We start from the raw sequence: 23,711 nt of genomic DNA, 5'->3' as shown, positions 1-23,711 counted from the left end.
GAGAGCAGTTGTGGACAAAGCATGTCAATGTTTCTGAGGGTAAGTACCGCCTATCAACACTGGCAGTGGGGATGGGATCCAAAAAGAACGACTGTTCCTCCCCAGTGTGGCAAGGAGGCTGGAAGGACTTTGCTGTCCAGCACCAAAGTGACGTACGTTAAGCGGAGAGTAAAGCTCCGTTTTTGGCAAGTGGGAGTCCTTGAATCAAAGCATCCAGCCAGATGACCACTCTCATGACTGCTAGCGAGCTTCCTTCTGAACTCAGCTAGAGAAAAAGAACAATCTGCTGCTCAGTTTTCCTTCTAGTTCAAAAATGCTCTTGTGAGCATCCTTCCTGGCCAAGCACTTGTCCTGGCTAGGAAGGATGAAGTCTGGGTGAGAAAAAGTCTCCGAGTCCCCAGAACTGTCTCTTGTCTCTCCTTCAGGGCTGGCAGGATATTCTTTGCCCTCCGGTCCCAGCCATTCAGGGGTTGTGGCTTGTCCAATCCCATCATTTATTTACTTTTCGAAAGGCTTTTAGTAGACTCAGTGTAAAAAAAAAAAAGAAGAAAAATCAATCATCTTTCTGAAGATGTGCAAGTATTTATAGACAGTGATTCAAGAAACTAATTAGGTTCCCATCTTCTCTGCCTCTAGCAGTCTTAGAAGTCTAGTATCATCTGCGTGCCTGGCTCCTCCAGAATCGCAATGCTTTCTTCTCCTTCAGCAGTGACCTTGAGACAAGCCACATGTGGTCATACGTGCTACTGGCACTTTTTGAATCCACTGCTCCACCAAGCCTTTGTTCCTGCCAGTGTTTCTTTTACCTTTAACTACTCAACACAATATGCTTCTTCAGTGGAGTCCTGTTAAACATAGTCTCACATCACGTTGCTGCCTCTGGGACAAACCTCTGGATATTTGATGGAAACGTACTACGAGACAGAATTACCCAGGTCAGGACTGGTGCCTTGTCATGGTGACATCCAGTTCGAATACTGGCGGTCACAATCTTAAGGGTCTGAAGTCTCTTATAGGTGCTGGATCAGCCATGAGAGGAGATGGCAGCCTCTGTTCCCTTGTAGCACCCACATGTGGCCCCTTCATTTCTATGTGCTTGTCCACACTGTGGCTGTGGTGTGGTCTGACTAGGATGGGTTTGCCCATGCATGGGTACACAGTGAGGCTGCTAGTCCCTGGTAGCAGCTTGCCAGCCTGCCGGAGATGGATACTTGACAGCAGACGCAGCAATCAACAACTAGGGTCAGAGCGTTTCAGTAGGTACGATGTACTCAGGTCTGGCCTGGCCAGAACACACTGCAGGGGTGGTGTGGACAAGCCCTACAGGTCCAGATCTCTGCTGAAAGACAGGTCTGCTAGCTTTACCATCTCCAATGCAGCGAACGTGAGAAGCCTGAACAGTCCAAACTTCAGACAAGAAACTGCTCCTCCCCACAGATAATTTCCCAGCTTTGGAGATCTTGCCGTCTCGAAAGCACCAGAAACATTTATGGTGACTGTAAGAATCAGCAGGGCTCCAGGGTTAGGAAGCTCAACGACAATCATTTTCTCTCTCAGCCCCAGAAAGACCTTCCACTCAGAGAAGACGTGACAGAGGTGTCAAGAGAGGAGATGCTGGCACAGAATAGAAAAGCAACAAGTCACCAGCTAAGAGCATGCGAGGAATGCAATGAAAGGGCTGAGCTGCTAACAAAGATATTTCTCAGCAATCACAACACTTAGCTACCAGACCAGTGGGCAGCAAAGTGATGGGGAGAGGAGCTGGCAGGCCCCAGGCCAAGCTCACCCCATGCAGAGGCGTTCACATTGTGAAAAACAGGTGTCAAGTGATATGCGAATAGAACGATCCTTTTACATGCATAGTGCTGCTTTACTTGCAGTGCCGTTAAGGGATTTCCAAATGGAGAACCCCATTCTCCTCCCACATAAAGCTCCCTCTACTGTTTAACTCAGACACGCTCAATCTGCACCTCCTCTTGCCCCATCCATGTAACAGGACATAAATGTCTGCTGGCTTCAGCTTCTGGGACACAACTCATGTTAGGGAAGAGACCTTCCTTGAGTCCCAAAATGGGCTTCTATGCATAGAGACAGAGCCCAGGTAACCCACAAGTGATCTAAGCCCTGTTCCTCCATGGGAATTAAGCTAAACAAGTTCCTACACCAGCAGAATCAATTCCTGTCTGTTCCTCTGAGGCACGTGGGGCTAACCCTGTCATTCATCTTATTCCTGTCTGGGAAAGTCGGCCAGAACTGATACAGGCTCCAAAGAACTAAGAGACCTTTAAAAGAGCCTTGGGCAAAATCCCAGGCAAGGTGATACTAAGAAGCTACGAGGTTAAAGGTAAATGTCTATGGTGGATTAGAACATGATCAAGAGAAGAATGAAGAAAAGATCTGTCCTCAACAAGCTAACAGATGGGCATAGTGGGGTACTTCAAGGATCCACAGCTTGACCGGCATTTAGAGGATGCTCTGCAATGATCTGGAGCAGGACTGTCGAACTTCTGAAGCTGGCCAGAAGCTGCACATCCCCCAGGCCAAACGCTGCGGGGGGTGCCTCTCACACTGCAGAGTGGGTACCCTTGTCAGTGGCCCCTCACCCTGCACATAGCACCATGTGTCCCATGCTGCCCCAGGGCAGTGCCCTTGCCATCTGCTGGCATGGGGCTGTATGTGACACATGGTACAGTATGGGACACTGTGCTGTGTGCCTGCCCTGCTGCACAGCATGCCAAGCTCCCCCCTCGCTGTACCATGCTGGCACACTGTGTGAGGTTCCCAGATGCCCTCCTTGCTGCCTGGCGTCAGAATCAGCCCATGGACTGTGCTGCCTTGCCCTACACCCAGGGGTGGGGACAGGCATTGAAACCCAGAGGAGGGAGCGGGAGCCTGGAGGAGCAGCAGCAGTGACTGGGATCAAGAGTTGAGGGGCCGCAGGTTAACCCCTTGGAGGCCACGTGCAGCGTGTGGGCCGGCAGCTGAACAGCCTTGATGCAGAGAATGAGAGAGAAGGGAAAAGATGGATGCAGAAAAAACTTCCTGACACAAGTAATGTACAACAGCCCAAAGATGTGCCTGCAAAGCAGTTACTATGAGGTACACAGCTACGGATCTGCCCCACAACTACTCTGTGGTGTCCCCCCTCTCCCACCCCACGTGCTCTTGCCCTGCAGTGGAAGAAGGCTAAATCCTAGGAATTTAGGCCGGGTTCACTGAGGTTTCATCTTTGCCTTGCCCTACAGGCAAACCCCAGCAAACGCTGCCAGCTCTGCCAGACTGCTACAAGGCTGAGCAAACGTCCTCTGCTGACCTGTTGAAAACCACTTTGAGATCCTAAAGAAAGGAAGAGTTACATTAGTGCAAAGGAGAAGTGCTTCCCTTGCCAGCGCAAGACTAGCCCCTCTAGCACATTCCTTAACACTGAACGTCAAGGTCACAGTCAGTTAAAATTAAGTTTTTTCTTTCAAAAGAAAAAAATAAAATAAATCAGTTGATGGGAACCAATTGGATTAGGGCATTTGAACCAAGCTGTTGACAGCAGGGATAAGCATTTGAAAATGCAGTAATCCCCTTCTTTACATTATGGCCAGGAACAAAATTAAGCCTCTCGCTCCATTTTCCCCCCTAAATAGTGGGAGTAATAAAAAAAGGAAACTGGCAACTAAGGAAATCCACTTTCCCTTTTATTAACCTTGGGGCTTATCAGCTGGAGCATGTGTGAATAAATCCAATTAGGGAACTTGATGGTGATGGCTAGAAAGCAGGGTTGTACGCAGGGGCCTCAGTCCCTCACAGTATCTTCTGTTCCTACAGCAAGATAACTGACTGCCAGACTGAAAAATTTCACAGGCAGCTGCATACATGGGGTGAGTATCCATGCCCTTCTGAAGGTGGGGAGAGAAATGCCAGGGGATAAAAGAGCAATGGGCATGACAAAAGTCTCTTACTAAATACTGCTCTCCCATTTTACCTTCCTGGGTCCTCCAGCCCTAGCTCCGACCTAGCTCTTCTCTGGCCCAAGCAAGAAGCCCCAGCCCCTTGACACTTCAGTCACCTGGCTTCCCCTGCTCTCCCTGCCCTGTGACAGCTAAGCAGTCACTAACAAGATATGGACATATCCTCCTACCGTACACTGTATCCTAACCTAACGTCTATTGGTTTTGTTACCAGTGAGCTTTTTACCTGGATTAGGAATGGACAGACAGGGCAGCTATCCCAGGGTAGCTCCCAGTAGTTGCTTATTGCTCTCTTACCACCGGGGAGCAGGTATTAGCTGATTAACCTTTAGCAAACAGCTACCTCGATGGATGAGAAGAGATGGCACAAAAATATTGCGACTTACCCCCCAGTAGAGTTTCACCCCCATTCTCACAGGGGTGCTTCACTGCTGGATTTGGTGGAACGTAAGCAGTGTTGGGGTCTCGAGGTAGCACTTCCTTTAGACCGAGGTCTCAACCCTTTCTGTCTGTGACATCCCCTCTCCCTTCTAGCCCATTCAGCCATATGGGAAGGGCAGGGAAGGCGGTGCCCAGGTTGAGAGCCTGCGTGATAATCTGCTGCCTCAGTGTTGCAGGGACCAGAAAAGAATGGTTTTTCCCGGTCCCACTTCTCGGGCACAGTGGTATGATTCAGAGGGCAATTCCTCCCCATCGAACAAACAGAAATGAAGGCATGGTAGCAAAGGCCAAGCTGCTGGACTCTGCCAGCTCTGAAGACCAGGCTGCTGCCCTTGAACCCCAGCCATGAGAAACCCTTCTTGCTAAATGCCACATCAACCAATGCCACATTCAGCCTGTAGTTCTTCCAGAACATTGGCAGAATGCGCCAGGTGGATGCTTTAAAGAGACCTCTCTCATGTATCCTAGGCATGAAACAGGCTAAGACCCAACAAAAAAACACCACAGGCCTGATAGGAAAGAGCAAGTCTCAAGACTAAGCCCTGCTTAAGGCCAACAAACAGATTAACTATTCCGCAAATCAAAGTTGCAACCATTCCTCCCCTCAGACCTGAGCTCTCAAAGAGACTGAGGGACCTTTGCTGAACTGCTCTTACAGGACATCCAGAGCAGCACGAAGGAATAATTTCACTTTGATGCAATTATTTTAGAGGAGTGAGTGTTCCCCTGCTGTTCACGTGCTATTGGAAAGTCCATTCTCCAAGCCACGAGGCCTGGCAGCCCTCTTTCCCAAGGCAAGAGTGTCAAACGTAGAGGATCTGCATGCCCAGAGAAGGCTGTGCCTTTATCCGAGTTTCTCTCCTGGCCGTAAGAGAAAGAATCTGTGCTGCAGGCTCACCTGCCGACCTGCAGCTAAAAGGAGGGGACCTGCCCCATCAGCGGATTTGTGAGATCCCCCCTTCAGGAGAGCAACGGGTGAAGGAGGAGACTTGAGATGGAACCACCACGCTACTGGGAAAGTCTCTTGTATCCAGACCTCCAAGCTAGCACATCTGCCAGCCGCAAGGTCTTCCTAGAGGCAGAAAGAACTAGGGTTACTTAGTCTGGAAAAGGACAATTGAGAGGATCTGGTAAGTCTTCAAATACCTGAAGGGCAATTGGAAAGAGGATGAAGACGGGCTTTTCTCTGTAACAGTAAGGGACAGGACTAGGAGCCTGGCCTCAAGCTGCAACATAAGAAAATTAGGTTGAAGATTAGGAGAGACTTTGAGGGTGGTCAAGCACTGGAAGGGGCTACCTAGAGAAGTTGTGGTATCTCCATCCCTGGAAACTTTCAAGAGCAGGTTGGACAGACACTTGGCTGGGGTGGCTTAGTTAGGGACAGTCCTGCCTTGAGCAGGGGGCTGGACTAGATGAACCCGTTGAGTCCTTCTAGTCCTATTTTCCTATCATCCTAATGTACCATAAGGTACGAGTGTCGCCACCTTAAAAGTCAGGAGCGCTGAAAACAAATGATTGAAAGATCTAATAATACAAGAATAGAGTTTCTACCTAGCTGAGGTTACCCGCTGTTCCAGCAGAGAGATCTGCACTTTCTCCTACTCCAAAGGCAGAGCAAAGTATACAGATACTGGAAGATGACTCTTTGACAAGGGTGGGCTGGAAACAGAGCTGTAGCCTGCCAGGCCTTTGCAACTGCCTAGATGGCTTCTGAAGGAGATCTTGACAACAAACCCAGAGCTGGAACAATGAAGTTACAAGAGTCCAAACAGTGTGAAACATTTTGAGTGGAAAAAGATCACTTCACGTTGCTTAATCGATGCACATGGGTACTATGCAACACCAAAACAGCATGCTATTTAAGATGCTAAAATCCGAATTTCTGATCCCAAAATGAACAAACGAATGATATGCTACTATTTTAAAAGTCCCCTATATTCTAAAGATTGATATTCAGCACTAAATGACCTGGATTTTTTACATAAATGCATTTTACTTTATATAACCAAACGTAAAATAATTTGACACTTGAATCACCTTCCTGTAGGAAGATTAAGTTTGACAGTAATTATTCTGCAGAGCCAACACACAGCACTTCATTATGAACAGAAGTTATCAGTCAGAGGAAGGTCAAACTCGACTGCCTCCATTCATGTTGTCTTAGTAAAAAAAGTGCTTTTTGCAGACCTAGGACTTATACCCATCACAAGTTTCTCCACTTTGTTTAGAGAAGAATTTCTGTTTGCACCAAAGGAAAATAATCCAAGATTATTTGGAGAAAAGCAGCACAGAAAATGGAGAAGCAGGTGATTAACTGAAGAGTTTTTTTCTATGGGGACTATGGTAGCAGGTACTGATTAGACTGGAGAAAAACATAAATTGCAAGAAGGTTCTTCCACAGAATTGGAAAAACAGCTTTAAAAAAAAAAAAAAATCCTAAAAATTGAAGTCTGTCCCTGATCAAAACCCATCGAAGGAAAATCCATCCTCCAGTTGTCAAATGATCCCTCTGGGCATCTTTGCTCTTAGGGGATGGCACACAAACAAAATACAAGGTTAGCAAGGGCATAATTTATAGGTCCTCACTGGTAACTGCCTGAGTGCACGTTCTTACCAGTGATGAGTGGAGTAACTTGCCCCTCAATAACAATGGAGATAGAGCATACAAGAAGCTGAAGTCTGTCTTTAAGACATTAAATGAAATGGATCTACCATTCCAGTACAATCAGATCATTGTGGTGTGGTCAGTTTAAGCGCACTGTTTTATTCACTACAGCACTCACATTTTATGTCAAGATGAAACTTAGATATACCATAGACATCTCCTGCCAGCTTGATCCTCTAAACTACTGTCTGCATTGAGGACCCAGCTTGTAACTGTCCAGCTGTCCCCTTCCTAGGTGTGGTGAGCATATATTATCCAAGAATTTCTTTGTCAGAGGAACAGCAGGCCATTGGTGGCACTCTGTTTCCCCAGCTTGGATCTGTGGTGAGATGTAGTATGTCTGGTTGGTTAGCACAGAGGGCACCTATACACATGCAGCGAGGCTGCTCAGATGCGCTATAATTACAACATGTCGGAGCAAACCTGATTAAGCAAGTCTGCTGCAGCGTGGTAATTACTGCACTCCAGCAGACTCCAGCATCATGTGTATTGGTGTCCCTGCACTGGAAAAATGGTGGCAGGGGAGCTTTAACTAAAGCTCATTCAACAAGCTTTAGGTTAAAGTGTGCCCACTGTCATTTTTCAGCACAGGGACGCTGATACACAAGACGCTCCGGGTCCTTTACTTAAAGCAGTTCTCGGAGCTGCTCTAATTAAAGGGCTGTGCCCCCTTCCCCGCCAAATGCCTGGGATGTCTTGTAGCTGTTGTGTATTAGGTGACCCTTCATACATGTGAGGAGTGGAGAAATGTTAGGACTCTGGGTAAATGCTTTCCAGTGCAGGGGACTCGGTTTAAAGGCTTAGGAATGGTTGTCTGGAATGGTTTAGCTGGGGCTGGCTCCTGCCTTGAGCAGGAGGTTGGACTAGATGCCCCTGCCAGCCCTGCTTTTTTGTGATTCACGGTTCCTTCCAGTCCCTATACCATTCCAGCCAACGCTCGAAACAGCATCAGCTGGGTTTTGAAGCCTGGACAGAAACTCTCCTTCATTAGAGATGAACTCTGGCCTGGTCCCACTCCAAAAAGGGGTCACGTATAGAAATATGCAGTCACTACCATTCTTCATCAACAGTGAAAACGAAATCAAGCTCTGGCTGGAGAACAGCTTGCTATCTCCTGGATTTTCATTTAAATGCATTTTCTCTTCACAAGGCCTTTTGAACTGTGGCCTTTCACACTTAGCACCAGGCTTAATTTGATTTATGTTCCAAGTTGACTGCCTATTTAAGATACGTGAGAACTAGCTGCCGTTTGGCATACTGGGGGCACTTTGTAGCTGAAGTATTAGTTTGTCAGTAGTACCAACTACTAATTAGTAGTACAGCAGGCATTAAAAGCGTCATTTGACAGTTTGGTTTTTAATGAGCTACATCCCATCTTGCAACATGAAAAAACTCAACATTGCTGCAGCAGATCAAAAGCTGCTACATCAGCCTGCCCAACTGGGAGGTCTTCCGGTAGGTTTTCCTCTATCTAGCTGCAGGAAATGGGGAAATTTTCCAGAAACATCTACATTTACAGGCCCTTCCAAGTAACTGTGCAACATTTAAGCCACACTGGGAAACACCATTAAGTCCGACTGGCTTGGGCAAGGTCACACAGCCAACTAGTAGTGTAGTCACAGGACCCAAAGTCCCAGCCACCATAAACTGTAATGCTAGCCTTAGAGCAACCAGACTCTGGGAACAAACAGTTTCAAGCCCAGATTCTTCCTCCTGCCCTGAGATGAACACGTGAGATCTACCACTTCTCCTCCTACCTGCTGTGTCGCAAATGACTATTTCACACTGAAGGCTTATCTGCTGAGCATGGAACAGAGAATATCTGTCCCAGCGTACTTGAGCAGACTACTCTATTCCCACGGCCAGGGAGCACTCTATGTTCTGGTTCATCACGCAGAGAACAAGCACTGGAGCTCAACGTACGCTGGCCGGTGGTCACTTACCTGTTTTACATTGTATCCTGCTTTTGCACTAGTTTCAATGAACATTACATTCAGCTCTTTGGCTTTTCTTTCTCCTTCCTCAATGGACACTTGCCTGGGGAAGATAACATGGCATTAGATGCAAGTAAACAGGTTGACAAAAGACCCACCCCTACCCCAACACCGGTTATCCACTATATGCAACCAACAGATACTCGAGCTGGCTGAGGACAGCTACCACTGTAAGAATTGCACTATACTTAAACATGAGTTGGGTTTCTATACACCTAGCTCAAAATGGCATACAGTAGGGCAGGGTGGCACCTTAGAGACTTACTGGTTTTGAGAGGCACAGGCTTTTTGTAGGCAACAACCTACTTCACTGATGCTTTTGTAACATCCAGTTCAAAACAGCAACTCTCAGCTCTTTGATGACGAAGTTAGGATGGTTGCTGGCTGCTGAAGTCCCTTGCAAGGAAACTATACTTAAACGGCTTGATCTGTTCTCTTCTATGGGTTACTCTAATGAGCAATGTTTAGCAAAGCACTGTTATATTAGGTTTTCAAGCTATTATAAGCACTGGCAGATCACTTTTGAACATCCACACTCAGTCAACTCAACAGCAAAAGAGTTTGTTTCAAGGGGAAAGGGAATCTACACCAACATGCTAAGGCACTTAACACATCCAACCCGACAGCTTTGCCCTGGGCCCAGACTTACAACATATTCCATTATGGTACAGGGCAAACTGTTGTCAGGACATTTAGTTTCTAGCCCAGTCCAAAGATATAATAAGAGTATGTTCTTAAGGGTACTACCATTAAGATGCCATGTCTTAATAAAGCAGAAATACATCTGTTTACACCATGAACAACAGGTAATAATGTTTAAATACCAGTACAAAAGTCAAAAACATTTTATATCAGTGTGGACAAAAATTCCACTCAACTTACAGCTGTAGTCACTCAATTCAAGAGAAATTGCTCCTTCAAACAAAGACCCAAGCCAAATGTGGACTTCAAGCGTCATGATGTTTAATGGGGTACATGATCATTTAAACTCATCAGTGGTGTTCAATCCAGATTATTACATTGGAGCAGCAATAACCTAGTGTACTTGATCATCACTGATGCTGCTTGTTATTTTTTTTGTATTTTGCTTAGCTTAAAACTGGGCCAATCCTTTCCCTGGCTTTCACTAACAATGCTCATTCTGTTTTTTCCTGCAAAATGCAATACTCTGCACTCACAATCAAGTCAAAAAGAAGTTTAATGTTTTAATTAAAATTTAAGAAGTTCAAGACCATTTCTATTCATCTCAGCTTTGGTATAAATCTAAGCAAATTAAGTTTTAGATGAAAAATGTGCTCCTTTAAAAAAAAACAAAAAACAGCTCTCTGAGGAAAACTGCAGCAGACTGGCCATACAAGTCAGAAACATGACAAGTGAGTTATTTACCATACCTCTTATCCGCTAGATCTGTTTTATTTCCCACTAGCATAATGATGACATCGCTGCCCCGTTCCGTTCTGACATCATCAATCCATTTTGTGGTTTGCTGGAATGAGTTTACATCTAGCAAGAAACAGGACAATGGGATGGGTGTCACTGCAAACAGTCTTTCCAGATCACCGTTAACATGTGTTCCTAAGTCTTCATGTTCTCTGGAACTGGCTTGTTAAAATTATGACAGATCATTGATTGAAAATCCTGACTCCAGCCAACCTAGTGGGAATTTTATCACTGGTTTCAAGGGGGCTAGGATTTCACTCTTTGCCTTTAAATGCACCTGTAACAAGACTTAATTCAATTGTGTGTGGCCTTTAATTGAGGGCACAACCTAACAAGACCGTACCACAGTTTTAACAGCAGTTTCCGTTTCCTTTTAACACAGAACTTGGGTGTGAAATGGGGAGTCGGAAAACACTGTCATTTGTTCTGCTCTCTATGACTTAAATATCAAACGTAAGCATCAGCAGCAGGAGATCCTTACAGCACCTTGGCTTTTTGCAAGCATTTAACAGCAGTTATGCACTTTGGGTTGGTTAATCATTTTGTAATCCCTGGTTTTTCGTTTGTTCTTTTAGGAATATTTGGTTTGGGTAATTACCAACAACTCCTTTTCGCTTAAACACCAACCTCAAAAGAATATCAGAATCATTTGTATCACACTAAAAACATAAATAAAGCTTAACCTGTCCTTTGGCACTTTATATTTGCTAAAAATCCTTTTTTTTTTTTTTTTTATTCTAGCAGCTTTGGTAAAACAAATATTTAAAGCTATAAAGCAAGATTTTTAGGAGCATTAACTATTGATGCACCATAACCTTGTTTGTAACACTGTGTTCCAGGGGAAAGGTGAATTGTATGGCAGCTGTCATTAAAGAGTTTCTATTGCAAAGGAATCTGAGATGCCAATGGATTTTCTTATGCTTAAACAGGGAGATCCCTGTTGCAATTCTTGGCAAGTGTAGTTTTATTAATGGCTTAAACTGTATAGTGAACATACTGCAGGTCTTTGCCAGTTAAGAGTCAGGCACTGGCCAACACCTTAATGGCATAAAGCTTTGCTTCAGTACTTAGGAGTGTTGGATCCACCAGGTCAGTAGATACTAAAGTTCACAGCTAACCTGTAATTTTAGCTTAATTGAAAAAAAAAAAAAATTTTTTTTAAGTTTGCTTACGACAATTTAAGTAAGTTTATAGCTAAAAAACCTTAATTCCTGCCATACTGTTCTAGTACTTATGAATAAAAAGGATAAGCCCATTTTGCATTTGTTTCGATTCAGACCATTTCACTCAGTCACTACCCAGTGAAAAAAAAAATAAAGAAGGTCTGAAAGTTTAAATTTCTCCCGTAACAAAGTTAGGGCTCTTCAGAAATTAATTTATTACGCTTCCATGGGCCTCTAACCCAGTCTTGGGGGTGCAGGAAGCAGTAACATTTTAGTCCTCAAAAACGTACGTACCTTAGTAAAGAATGAAAGAGCAAATTGTTAAAAAAAGGGCAGAGTCTTAGTCATGGAGCTTTACAAACTGCAACATGAAGGTGACCGATTAGAATGGAGATGAAAACATACATCCTTCCCCAGCCCGGGCCCGCATTTTGGGCAGAATGGAGCGAAGCAAGCTGCAGCTAGCAGTGTGAAAGCTCCAACGTGGAAAGTTCAAAGCTGCGTAGCCAGGTGCTTCGGGTGTTTGAGACCACGTCAAAAGATAGAGGTGATAGCCCAAGAAGAGCCGGTAAAGCGCGGCAAGGCCAGGCAGTGTTCAGGGCTTTAGATACGTGACAGGAAAGGGTTAAGACATTCTTATTGCACGAAGGTGGATTAGTCAGTCAATTTATTGGTGTTATCAGGTGCTTGGTTTAAACTAGACTATGGTATAGGAAACACCGCTCATGCCAGAATGAAGAACGAGCACATGACTGTGACAGGGCATGCAAAGCCGGGTTAAGAGGATGAAAGAGCAGAGTATTAGAAATGCAGAATTCCCCCCACTCACTTGTGATATCATAAACAACAACTGCGACAGTGGAGTCACGAATGTAGCTAGGAATCAAGCTCCCGAACCGCGCTTGCCCTGCTGTGTCCCAAAATTGCAACCGTACCTAACAAAATCAGTCAAACAAGCAAGAAACATAAGAAAAAAAAAGGTCAACCCCGGTGCAATATACCTACTTGTGATATCGTAAACTACTACGGCGGCAGCCGAGTCGTCGCGGATGTAACTGGGAATGAGGCTGCGGAACCGTTCCTGACCCGCAGTATCCCAGAGCTGCAACCTGATCTGTGGGGGGGTGGTGGGAGAAAATTAAAGAAAAAGCCAAACCTGCCACTAAAAATAAAAGAATAAAGAAACTTTATTGTCTTTTTTCTTTTAAAAAAAAAAAAGCTAAATAAAAAATATAAAAAAGTCATGCAGCAGATTGTTTGGGGGCTGGGGGTAGAAGCTGTCTCCCCCACTGTGCCCTGGCTCCAGCAATAGCTAAATTTGTGGGTTCTCTCATCTAGAAAGATGTTTGGCTTTGCTTGGATTCCCTCGCCAGGTCCAGAGGGCAGGGAATGCAATTGCTCCCTTCTCAGGGTGGGAAAATCTAAGGCAAATTTGATGTAGATGCTAGCCTATGGAAGCTGTTCACGGTTTGCTACTATTTTCCCTGCTACCAGGGAACAAGGGGTCACCTCTGGAGGCCTGTAGGGCAGGTGGGGGTTGGAAGAATAGGACTGAAGGCCACTTCTAACTGAGTCTTTCTTTAGCTGCTGTCAAGCCATTGGAGCAGCTGCTAATGTGCTTTTTTTCCAAAGAGGAAAAATGCTCGATATTAAGCCACCAAAAAAAGAAAAAAAAAAAAAAAAAGAAAAAAAAAAGGTTTAGCAGCAATGCAAAGGAACGCTTTGGGAATCACACATGCAGCCAGAGCAAGCTGAAATTTCTTACCATCTAGTTCCTAAAAACAATATGCAAGATACTCTATAAACAACATACAGATCATATGGGAAAGACACTCAAAGGCCTGAAATGCCTTTAAAAAAAAAACAAAAACGAACATGCTCATTGTCAGATCATTTTAAATCCAGTCACATTCACTGTGGGTTTATCCAATACCAGAAATGTATGCATTGTACAAATATATACTCTGCAGCAGCATTTCTTAATTAAAGATCTGAGCTAAATTTGAACCACAGTGTTAATGTCTGTGGCTCGCTGATTTAATTTCAGAGACTGGGGCTGTGCTAAACAGAGTAAATAAGCATAAACTGGTGGGTTATGTTTGCGGCAAAAAACTCTTCCTGCTTAAGCAAACAGGAATCGGATGCAAACATAGGGCTCCAGGCACGATCCAATGTGTAGTCAGCTCCCAGTTAAGCACCAGAAGGATCTGGAGACAAGAGGAGCCCTCATCGGATCCGAGAACTTTTCAAACTCTGCAACAGACAAGCATTTGCCTGACTTTGCCCCTGAACTCTGCATCACATTGTCCAAAGCAAGGACAATTCAAGATGGGGCGCCCCGACATACAAAAAACCCACCGTTACATCCTCTTGAGATTCATGAAGTACTCGCTACCTGAATGGTTGAAGAAATTGCTTCCATAGTAGTCAGCCTCTACTAAATGTAGAAGCAAGGGACCAAACCCAAGCCCAAGCCATTGATCTCTTGCTTACTGGCATATTGGGCCAGTTGTAGACCTTCAAAGCTACTGCAGAGCCCTGTGCGGCATGCCGCCCTTCTGACAAACCCCACCCCCCGAATTCCTTCCAACCAACCAGAGAGAACTGGATGATAAAAATCTTACTCACGGTTCGATCCTCCAAGTACATGGTTTTCGATAAAAAGTCAATGCCAATTGTTGCCTGTAGAGAAAAAGGAATTTTAAAAAGTCAATCGGAAAAAAGAAAAGATCCATTTTTTGTAAGGGTGTTTAAACAGGCATGTCAGAAGAGAATCTGAGACAAACTGAAGTTAGGGCCATGTTTGGGAAGTAGGGTCTTTGGACATGCAAACGTGCTGGGCTTGTTCCACTTGAAACCTTAAGATTCTTAGTAAGTGAGTTAATACGCAACAGGAGTCAATTACCGCAATATTCTCATAGCAGCGCAAGATTACAAGATGAAAAACGTTACGTGTTTAATTAATATTAACCACACTGTGTGTACACTTCAACTGTTTATTCCTCCCCCCCCCCAAAAAAAAAAATGTGTATGCTTGCAGAGCTTGCTTTGTGCGCTTAGATATTACTGAAGCTAACTAAAAATATTCCAGCCATCAGCTTCAGCAAAGGAAGGGGAACAGCTCTTAACAGGCTGCAACTGCCCTTGTAAAGCTGATCCCGAAGTCTCTGCCCCTTTGGTACAGCTGTGTTGAATAGTTTGGGGATAGGGAGATCTCTGTTGCAAGCTTGTGTATTCCAGCTGTGTGAAAGACCTGACACAGTGGTTACTACTTACTTTGATGGAGAAAGGTTTGTTGGACTGTGCTTTAAAAATGGTGGCAACATTAAACACCATCAGTGAAGCCAAGACCCGGAGCAGAGTACCAACTGAAACAAGATCAAAGGTAACCTTCCTTGCACTGGAGCAACAGTTTGGTCCACAATACCACGATAATCCCAATTCTACTGATGCTTCCGTATCACAAGAACAGTTCCTTATTATGGGATTTAACATTTTCTAGTAGCTTGCCCCCTTCATCTTGGATTGCATATATGCAATCAACTGACCTTCATCAGTGCATGAAGATAGCTGCAAAATGAAACCCGCATGATCCAACCCAATTTCCCTCTGCAGCTCACTGCACAATGAAATGGGTTTCCCTTGCTAGAGCAGGCCAGCAGGTGTCAGGACACTAGAGCAAGGTGTATGAAAGAAGAAACAAGGGTATAATCCCAGTGCTGAGGTCCTGCAAGCTTTTCTACATCACCAAGAGTGAAGGATGCCAAAGCTACAGAGATAAAGCAGCCTCCCCAGCGGAGTGGGGGGAAGAGCAGCAGACTGGTGCAGTTAAACACTATTCCCAGCTTCGCTTGCTAAACAGTTCTGATAAACTATATTAAACACTTGCCATGGGAAAAGCCCCCCCTCTCCCTGAAATCTTATCGATTCCCTTGTGCCATCTGAAATTAAATACAAAGGGAGAAAAGCCTGAAAGCCTTACACAATGCAGAAGAGTGAGGATCACGCCATTATAATATCAAGTCCGTATGAGCGTTCATGGGGCAGTTGCAGTGAAACCTGTCCAAGACCAAGTCTGTAAAATCTGGAAAACTGCTCAAGCAGGAAAATTCTAAGCCCCTGGCATGCCTTGTGGGGAATTATGTGCATTGAGTCTGTTATAAAGGTGGAAATATCATGGAGCAGAGGGTTTGAAACATGGTAGGAAGCATAAAGCAGACAGGCTGGGAACCTCCCCCTATAAGATGGAAAACAGTTTAAGCTGGAACTTTTTCCCTGTCCCACAGGTCTCCTTTGTGTTCCAGGACACAGAGGTTTAAAAAGCCAAACATTGAAGACGTTTTCCTAAAAGATGCAGGGCGATTCAGTGGAGAAACAGTGCAGGCAGCCTGGGGGCCGGGGCTGTTCTTCCAAGAGTTGTAATAATAGTTTAGCTGAACCAGAAGCTCTCTCTAATAATCATGTCTTGGTGTGCAGATCAGCTCCTGACAGTCTGATCTGAAAGACTGGACATTTTCCCTACGCTGAGACAGGCCTATGCCAGATGCTATGGGGCCTTTAACTTGGAAACCACTGAAAAGCCTCCTTTCAAACACATGCGGGGCACCAGCAAGGTTCATTTAAACAAACCACTTGTCCACAGTCACGGGGTGCACTGAAGGACATTCCTCAAATTAGTCCCATGTTTAAATGAGAGGACATCAATAGGTCTGTTTAAACCTCACTGGAGCCAGAGGCACGACATCCAACATGTCATTAGCTCATCCTGGCTAACGAAAGGACTTGATGACTTAAGAGGTTTTTGCCACCCCTGATTCCAAAGGCTAACAGATGGGGCCCCTGGGGTGCAGTGTGAAGTCAGTGCAGATCCCCATCTCATTCTGCCTCCCCGCAGGGCAAGCAAGACACAGCCAAAATGCTGAGGGTCGCGGCGCTGCGAAGCCCTTGACAGCTGGGTGGGAATGCCAGTCTCACCTCAGCAAAACTTCTTGACCCACAAGGAATTAAGCCTGGAGACTCCTAGTGCCCTTCCAATCCCACCGTGTAAACACAGGGTTATGCTAAGGGCTGAGCGTGGAGCTGATGGCATTAAGTGAAATTGTCCTTTTACTCGTGAAGGTCTCTCTTCTCTCTGAAGGGGGTAATTAGAACATTATAACTGACAGCAAATATTTCGAGTCTCCCGTGACTTGAGCATTTCATTGGCAACGTTCCCTACCCGGAGCATAGGAAATAACTCCATCTAACACGGCACAATAACCTGCGGAGGTATAACGAGCAGAGGCGGGCAAGCCGTCTTTGGCCAGATGTACAGCTCTGGCCATATTGGAACGATACAAGGAAGTGACAGCAGAGGACGAGCACAAGGATACAGGCATGCCAGGAACCTCAACTTCTAATGCAGGAAAACTTGTACAGCCACCGAAAGACACCGAGGCTGCGCCTCCATTCAAACTCATGTCAGAAGGAAGGCAAGTCACCTCTGGGCTAATTCTCAGCTGCAGAGAGACTGGGAAAGCCTGTAGTGGGGTTTAGCAGACTTGGAAAAGGTAGGATGCTGTAAAGCTTCAGGGGTTGCTATTGGACATGAAAATAAATGGGGATGAAGATAAGTAAAGGGAGAGCAGGCACCATCTCTTCACATAGCAAGGAGTTAATGGGTCTGCTGGTTCCACACAAGGTACATTGCAAGGTACAACCAGACTGAACTGGAAGAGAAAACCCTCTCCACTTTATCCATGTAAGGATTTACACTGCTCCCATCAAGAGCATGCGAGCATTGGCCAAGCATGTATTCTCACAGCACCGCTACGCGGCAGGGAAATTTCAGTGCCCCCACCATTTTACAGATTGGGAACTGATCTGCTCAGAGTCATACGGGGAGCCTGTGGCAAAGAAGGAATTAAACCAGGGTCCCTGGTCATGCCCTGTCCATCCCTACACAGATTTAGGGGAGGACCATTGCTATCACCTGGCAAGTCTTCTTGCACAGCAGCTACAGAATACCCCTCCAGGAGTTCCCACATTGAGGCCGTATCTGGCAGCGGAGCCAAAACATGCCTTTGGGGAAGAGCATCCTTTACACAGAGCGTATGAGAACTGGAGGGGAAGCGGTCACTAAGTTGTCCTTTAAAGATGCTGCAGGGGTTTTGAGCTCTTTGCTACTACTAGCCTTGCATTACCCTCCCCAGCAGTGAGGTGCATCTACACGGCTGCCTCTTCCAGTCACTTGTTGCTCATTCACACTGGGAACCCTCCGCTGAACTGCGAGCGCGCACAAGCACTGCTTTCCCAGAGATCAGGTTATGAATAAGGCATGGCTCAATAGCAGGCTGCCTCTTACTTTGCAGCACAGGAATAAGACACCCACAGAAAACATCAAATCCAAACTTCCTGTGTCGTAACGGATGCTGACATGCTTTTCTGCAACTGGCTGTGGCGGTATTCAGAAACAGGGTATCCAGGATTTGTTGGAAAGGTCCAGAAAAATCAAGCCGTGAGTCAAGTCTTCTCCAGCTACAACTAAACACGCTGATTACAAGAGTTTGGACTAGACTTGTGAATGGGCTATACTAGCCAGAGCTTGGCATGGGGCATGAAGGAATCTGGTTTCTGGTTCTGACACCAATATGTAACACGACCTTGGGCATGTCACTTACCCCTGCTGTGACCCAGTGCCATTACAGGTCCATAGAAGTGGGGAAAATGTTCCCTACCTCACAGTTGTTTGCAAGACACTGGGGTCCCTAGATGAATGGTACCATACAAACGTCTGGCAATACTTAATGAGGCATGCCAATGCCAGTTAAATTGAAGCTATTTGATAAGCTCCTAAGACTCCTCTTGCTGTTTTCAGTCCCACTCACTCGCTTTGCAATCATTTAGTTTGTCATAGCGGACCGGCTTCCCGTGGCGACAGCTCCATTATCATAAAACACTGAGGGTCAAAGCTCTCCAAGTAAAAACTAGGACATGTGTTCCACAGAGAAAAGAGCAGAGCTGAACGAGAAAAGTACTGTGGGAAAGGAGAGATGATTAAATAAAAGAACTGCTTCAACACGTCCATGTAATTACAGCGGCCAGAACTCGTCAGGATGTTTGCTCCTGGGGGAAGCTGATGTAGGACGACCGGAGTACGCACACACCACAAAAGCTCTGCTAACGGGAACCCACATTTAGATCTGTCCAACTTGCCTAGTAGCAGCGATGAGAAGTTATTGGGGAAACAGGAAGGCAACCGTTCAGAGGAACGAAGTAATCGATGGATCGTTTTTCCCTAAACTGTTCTTATTCAAATCTTATTCAAACAATAAGTTACTTAAAACCTGAATAAAGACCCGGCGTTCTTCCAGGCACGGCCTGTTTCTCTTACGAAAACGTTCAGTACATGGGGAAGCGGCTGCACTAAGTCAGTCACGAAACATGGGTTTGTTCTGTGAAGCAGCTCTGGGCAAGTGATATTTGGGTTTCACGGCTGCTGGAGCCAGCATGCCGAGTCAGCAAGCAAAACCTGGCTGTCTAGGCTGCACACCCCGTAAGCCGTCTAGGATGGGAAAGTTGGGTTCACCCACGCTCGTTCAGCAGCAATAGTTCTCGCACCAGAATTTCAGCCACCTGTTGAGAATCCAGCTGCCGCTGAGGCCCGCAGCGCCAACAGTTATGGAAGCAGGTTAGCAGTCATACCAGTGTAATTCATACTGCAGCTCTTCACAGAAAACACTTCCAAAGTACCTTTACTACCACTCCCCCCATCCACTTTGGCCAAAGTCTTCCATGACTAACAACAGCCCATACCCTATCATGGTCAGGAAGGAATTTTACCCCAGGGTCCGATCGGTCCAGACTAGATGTGTCTACATGAGATGCTTGATGCACAGAAGACTAGTTCTACTGCACATTAGCGTGGTTGGCATTAGTGCTAATGCGCAGTAGAATTATGCTAGTGTGCACTAGCATCACATAAAAAGGGTTTATCTGCGCTAATGCGCAGTAGCGCTGATTATGTTGCATGAAGTTAGTACCCGTCACTGCAGGTACTAAAATTAATGTGCTGCAATTATGACACGTTAATGAACATTAGTGCAGGGGGCTGGACCCGATGATCTTGCAAAGTCCCTTCCAGCCCCTTACAATCTATGAATCTATGAACATGCAGACGCACCCACTGTGGGGGTTTTTGCTTTCCTCTGTACCAGGGGGCATGGCCTCTTCCTGGGATCTCTTGGGAGTATATAAGCCACCTTTTTATGGAAGCAGGACATAGGCTGCCGTGGTCCCCCTGCTTTACCTATGGCATGTCAGGACATTTTGTGTTGCACTGTGTCAGAATCAACTGCAGTTTTAGTAAGAATTTCGATTAAGAATTATAGGGTGGTTTGGATAGGGATGATCTTGCGCCTCAGGCTGAACTAGATGACCTCCGGAGGTCCCTTACAGCCCTACTTCTCTATGATTTTATGATCACTATCAGCCATGGCAGAAGTGCTGGACATTTCTCTTTTAAACTGAGGTGTTTGCCACAATCCACATATTGGGCTTATAGGTTGTTGCAAGCTCTTTGGTTTACCTTGACTGGGCAGACTGCTTTGAACCAGTCAGGGTATGCCTATACCAGCAGTGGTGAGGCTTTTCAGCAAGCATGCCATGAGTTAAATACAAAGCATGGGACAGTGCCACTCTAATAATCATCCACTGCTGTTGCTCAGTGCTACCAAATCCCATCACCACCAGGACATGACCCTGAATTTTGCAGCACCTACCCCAAAACACACAGGCGCACACACAGACTTATGGTAGCTCTGGCAGCACCAACAGGAACAACTGGAGTTTTCAGGGTTACTCTATTACTATGATCCCAGTGACTGGTAAAGGGGTGGGTTTTGGTCTATGAAGTTTTGGTGGTACGTAATCAAAGGAACTTGCAGAATTATCCAAAGAGATTAAGTCAGCTACGTTTCTTGGTGATGGAATTGCCCATTTATATAATCTTGGAGAAGGGCTATGCACTGTTGCTCAGCTCCTCAAAGCACATTCTAATGATATAAAGATGCCAAATAGAGGGAGCAGTTCCACATGTATAAAGCTTTAAAATACAGCCAAAGCTACTTGATATGGAAACCTTTACCCACTGAGGTCATGAGAATCCTCATGCAAGTAGGGGTTTGGCAAAATCAGAGCCCAAAAGAAAAGGTGCATCATTTTACCTGGTAGGTGTTGTCAAAGCTGTCATACATGAACCGGGTGATCAAGGAGGTCTTCCCCACTAGGAGAGAGAGAGAGAGAGAGAGAGAGAGAGAGAGAAAGAACAATTTTAGATACCAGACTGGAACAGGAGACTCCAACATTGTCCCAGTATCCCCAGAAAAAGGGGAAAGCTAGGAGAGGTAGCAGTGCCAAATCATTACAACCAGCCAGTTTTTCCCTAAAGTGAAGGATCAGATCAAATGAGCTATCAAGGACCAGTTTACCCAATTTTACTCTTAAAACCTGCTACAAAAATGAAAGACTAATGAAGTCCTTAGCTTAAGTGCCAGTTGCCACAAAGCCACTTAAAAATTGCAAAACGCACCAGGCTGCAAAGAGAACGGAGCCAACTATATCATGCATATTCATGCCACAGTACTCAACGATGAGACTCATGCCATCAAATCCGTACTTGAATGTGAACAGGTCGCCTGTAGTCACTTCAGCTCTCAGACAGATCATGCTACACCCATCTTCACGACCTGTACCCATTCAGGAGAAAGATTATGCTGGGTGAGGTGATGAGCCTGCATGCCATCTACTCAGATGCCTGAATAGCATCTTGATCTTTATCATTATCTGAGCTTCACTCCACCCTTCGCTTCAGCGTCCATACTTCTCCTTGTAGCCTATAAATACCTGTGCTCTATTAAACCAGTTCCCATGTTCCACCCTGGTGACAGCGGCACTTTGAGACAAGCAGGTGTAGCTAATCTTAAACCTGCGTCATGCCCTTGTTAATGGCTATTCAACAGTGAAGGGCAGGTCTGCAAGGTAACTAGGAAGCATAAGCAGGTTTTCCTGAACCAGCTTTAATCTAGGTGGCTGTGTCAGAAAAATAACTGGGCATGGGTCCATTAGCCTAGAAAAGCCTGGGCTGCCATATCTTACTATCATTCATACCAGTAAGGTAGCTTAAGTATGTCTGTCTGCGCTGGAATCTCACCCGCACAAAATAAGCATGCAGATACAGTAGGGGTGGGCAAGATATTGCCCATGAACCATATCCGGCCTGCCAATTGATTCTATTCAGCCCATGGGCGGGCAGCAGCTCTGGCTTCAGCCTTTGTTGGTGCCACGGGGGACTCTGGGCAGAAGCAGCTGCACTCACCCGGCACCGGTGCCCCGACTCAGGATGGGCTAGTGGTGCCCTGCATGCCTGAGGCTTACAGCTGGCATGAGCTGGCCCAGGCATTAGGACCGTGTGGCAGCTGCTCCGCACCTGTGCCCAGAGGCAGCAGGGCTTTCTCAGCACCTCCTGGCAGGTAAAGCCCTAGTCCTGGCCCCAGCTCCACCTCCTGCCTTGCCCCATAGTGCTGCAAGCTGGCCCAGCCACCTGCCACCTCCCAGCTGCAACCAGCATGGCTCCCATCCCATCTGCCCCAGTGAGGCTGCCCCCAGCACTGCAGGGCTGTGGTTGGGGCTCCTCCCGGGGGAAGGGGAACCCCCCAGGCTGCAGGTAGGCATAGCCTGCATGGCCCTGGGGAGGAGCTGGAGCAGGCTGGAGGGGGCTGCTGGGCTTCCCCAGGCTTTGTGAACATAAGTGTGGATGGGAAGGGTGGGGGTGCAGGCAGCTCTTGAGGGCTATGTTGGGGTGCAGGCAGAAGCAGGAGCTTCCTTGCAATTTGGGGCAGGGGGTGGCTGGGCGTTGGCATTGCTCTGCTGGGCATGGGGAAGTCCTCCCCGTGGCTGAGTGTCTTGCCTCTACATACACTACTCATAAAAACAACATAAATCAGGACAAAAATTAGTTTTTGAAATAAAATTAAAGTGTTTTATAGTAGAAGTTTGATTTTTAGCATACAATTTGTTTTTGTTTTTTTAATCTACAATTTCTAAAAATGATTTCACCATTAATTTTATGTGCGAAGCCCTCAACAGCTTGCCCAAAAACTCATTAAGTGGCACTCCAGCAGAAATAATTGCCCACCTCTAAGTTACAGCCTAGGTTTAATAGTGTCTGTGCTTCCCTACCATTTTAATCCAATTTCAGAGCATGATGTAAAGTCAGGTCTCCCCTGAGACACAAGCAAGAAATATGAATGCTAAGGCAGTTATTAAGCCAGTCTCAAGTGACCCATCTCAGTGGCCAAGCTGGGACAACTTGCCCCTCCACCCTGCTTTTTCCCCCCTTTATCATGCAGACCACTTCCCATTCCTGTGTCATCTCAGGCTGGAAGGAGCCATCAGGAAAAAACAGGAACTCATTTGAGGCAGACGAGACCCTGCTTCCTTCCTTATTTCAGTCTGGTGGTTTAAGTGATTCCTGCAATTAGTTTGGCGGGAGGGGGGCTAGAGAACAGAAGAGGAGGAAGAAGAGCTGTGCCCATCCAGTGCCACTGCAGATCAAAGGCAGTCAGATCTGCACAGAGCAGCAGGGCCCAGGAATAGCTGTTCTGCTTCTAAGGCACTCAGTAAAAGCCAAGAAATGCCCTCCTCCCACCCCCATACTCAAGCAGCAGCAGCAAACAATGGAGACTGTAGAGAAGCTAAAAGTCAGGTAACTTGACCATGTCAGCACAGGTCTCTATGACTGAGGACCCCACCCCACCTCCCAGCATAGCATTTTTGCCAATCCCCAGGTGCAGCAATTTCTATTATTGCATCTTTTAACCCAGCTCTCCTTCAGGAAACCCGAGCCACCAGCTTCCAAACAGGCAGCTCCTGGCACAGACCCCTCAAGTCAAGACGTGACTTCCTACGTGAATTTTTAAAGCGTGCGCCACGCTGCAAACAGAATCCGATTTCACACGACGCCCCCAGGCTGCCTTTTTGTACGGATCTGACAAACGCTGCCTTCAGCCAT

General features: G+C 46.1%; 1 protein-coding gene across 1 annotated transcript in view; it reads right to left on the bottom strand.

The window, feature by feature from the left end:
* RAB6A (RAB6A, member RAS oncogene family) overlaps positions 1 to 23,711 on the bottom strand; it is a 79,896-nt gene that overhangs the window by 8,451 nt on the left and 47,734 nt on the right. Inside the window, 5 exon segments of the mRNA XM_014522005.2 lie at positions 9,009 to 9,102; positions 10,451 to 10,562; positions 12,668 to 12,776; positions 14,291 to 14,344; positions 20,866 to 20,924. Of these exon segments, the coding sequence (XP_014377491.2) occupies positions 9,009 to 9,102; positions 10,451 to 10,562; positions 12,668 to 12,776; positions 14,291 to 14,344; positions 20,866 to 20,924 (428 nt within the window).

Source organism: Alligator sinensis, unplaced genomic scaffold, assembly GCF_000455745.1.
Source record: "Alligator sinensis unplaced genomic scaffold, ASM45574v1 scaffold594_1, whole genome shotgun sequence".
Lineage (NCBI taxonomy): Eukaryota > Metazoa > Chordata > Crocodylia > Alligatoridae > Alligator > Alligator sinensis.
This window is presented reverse-complemented; position numbering and strand designations above follow the sequence as displayed.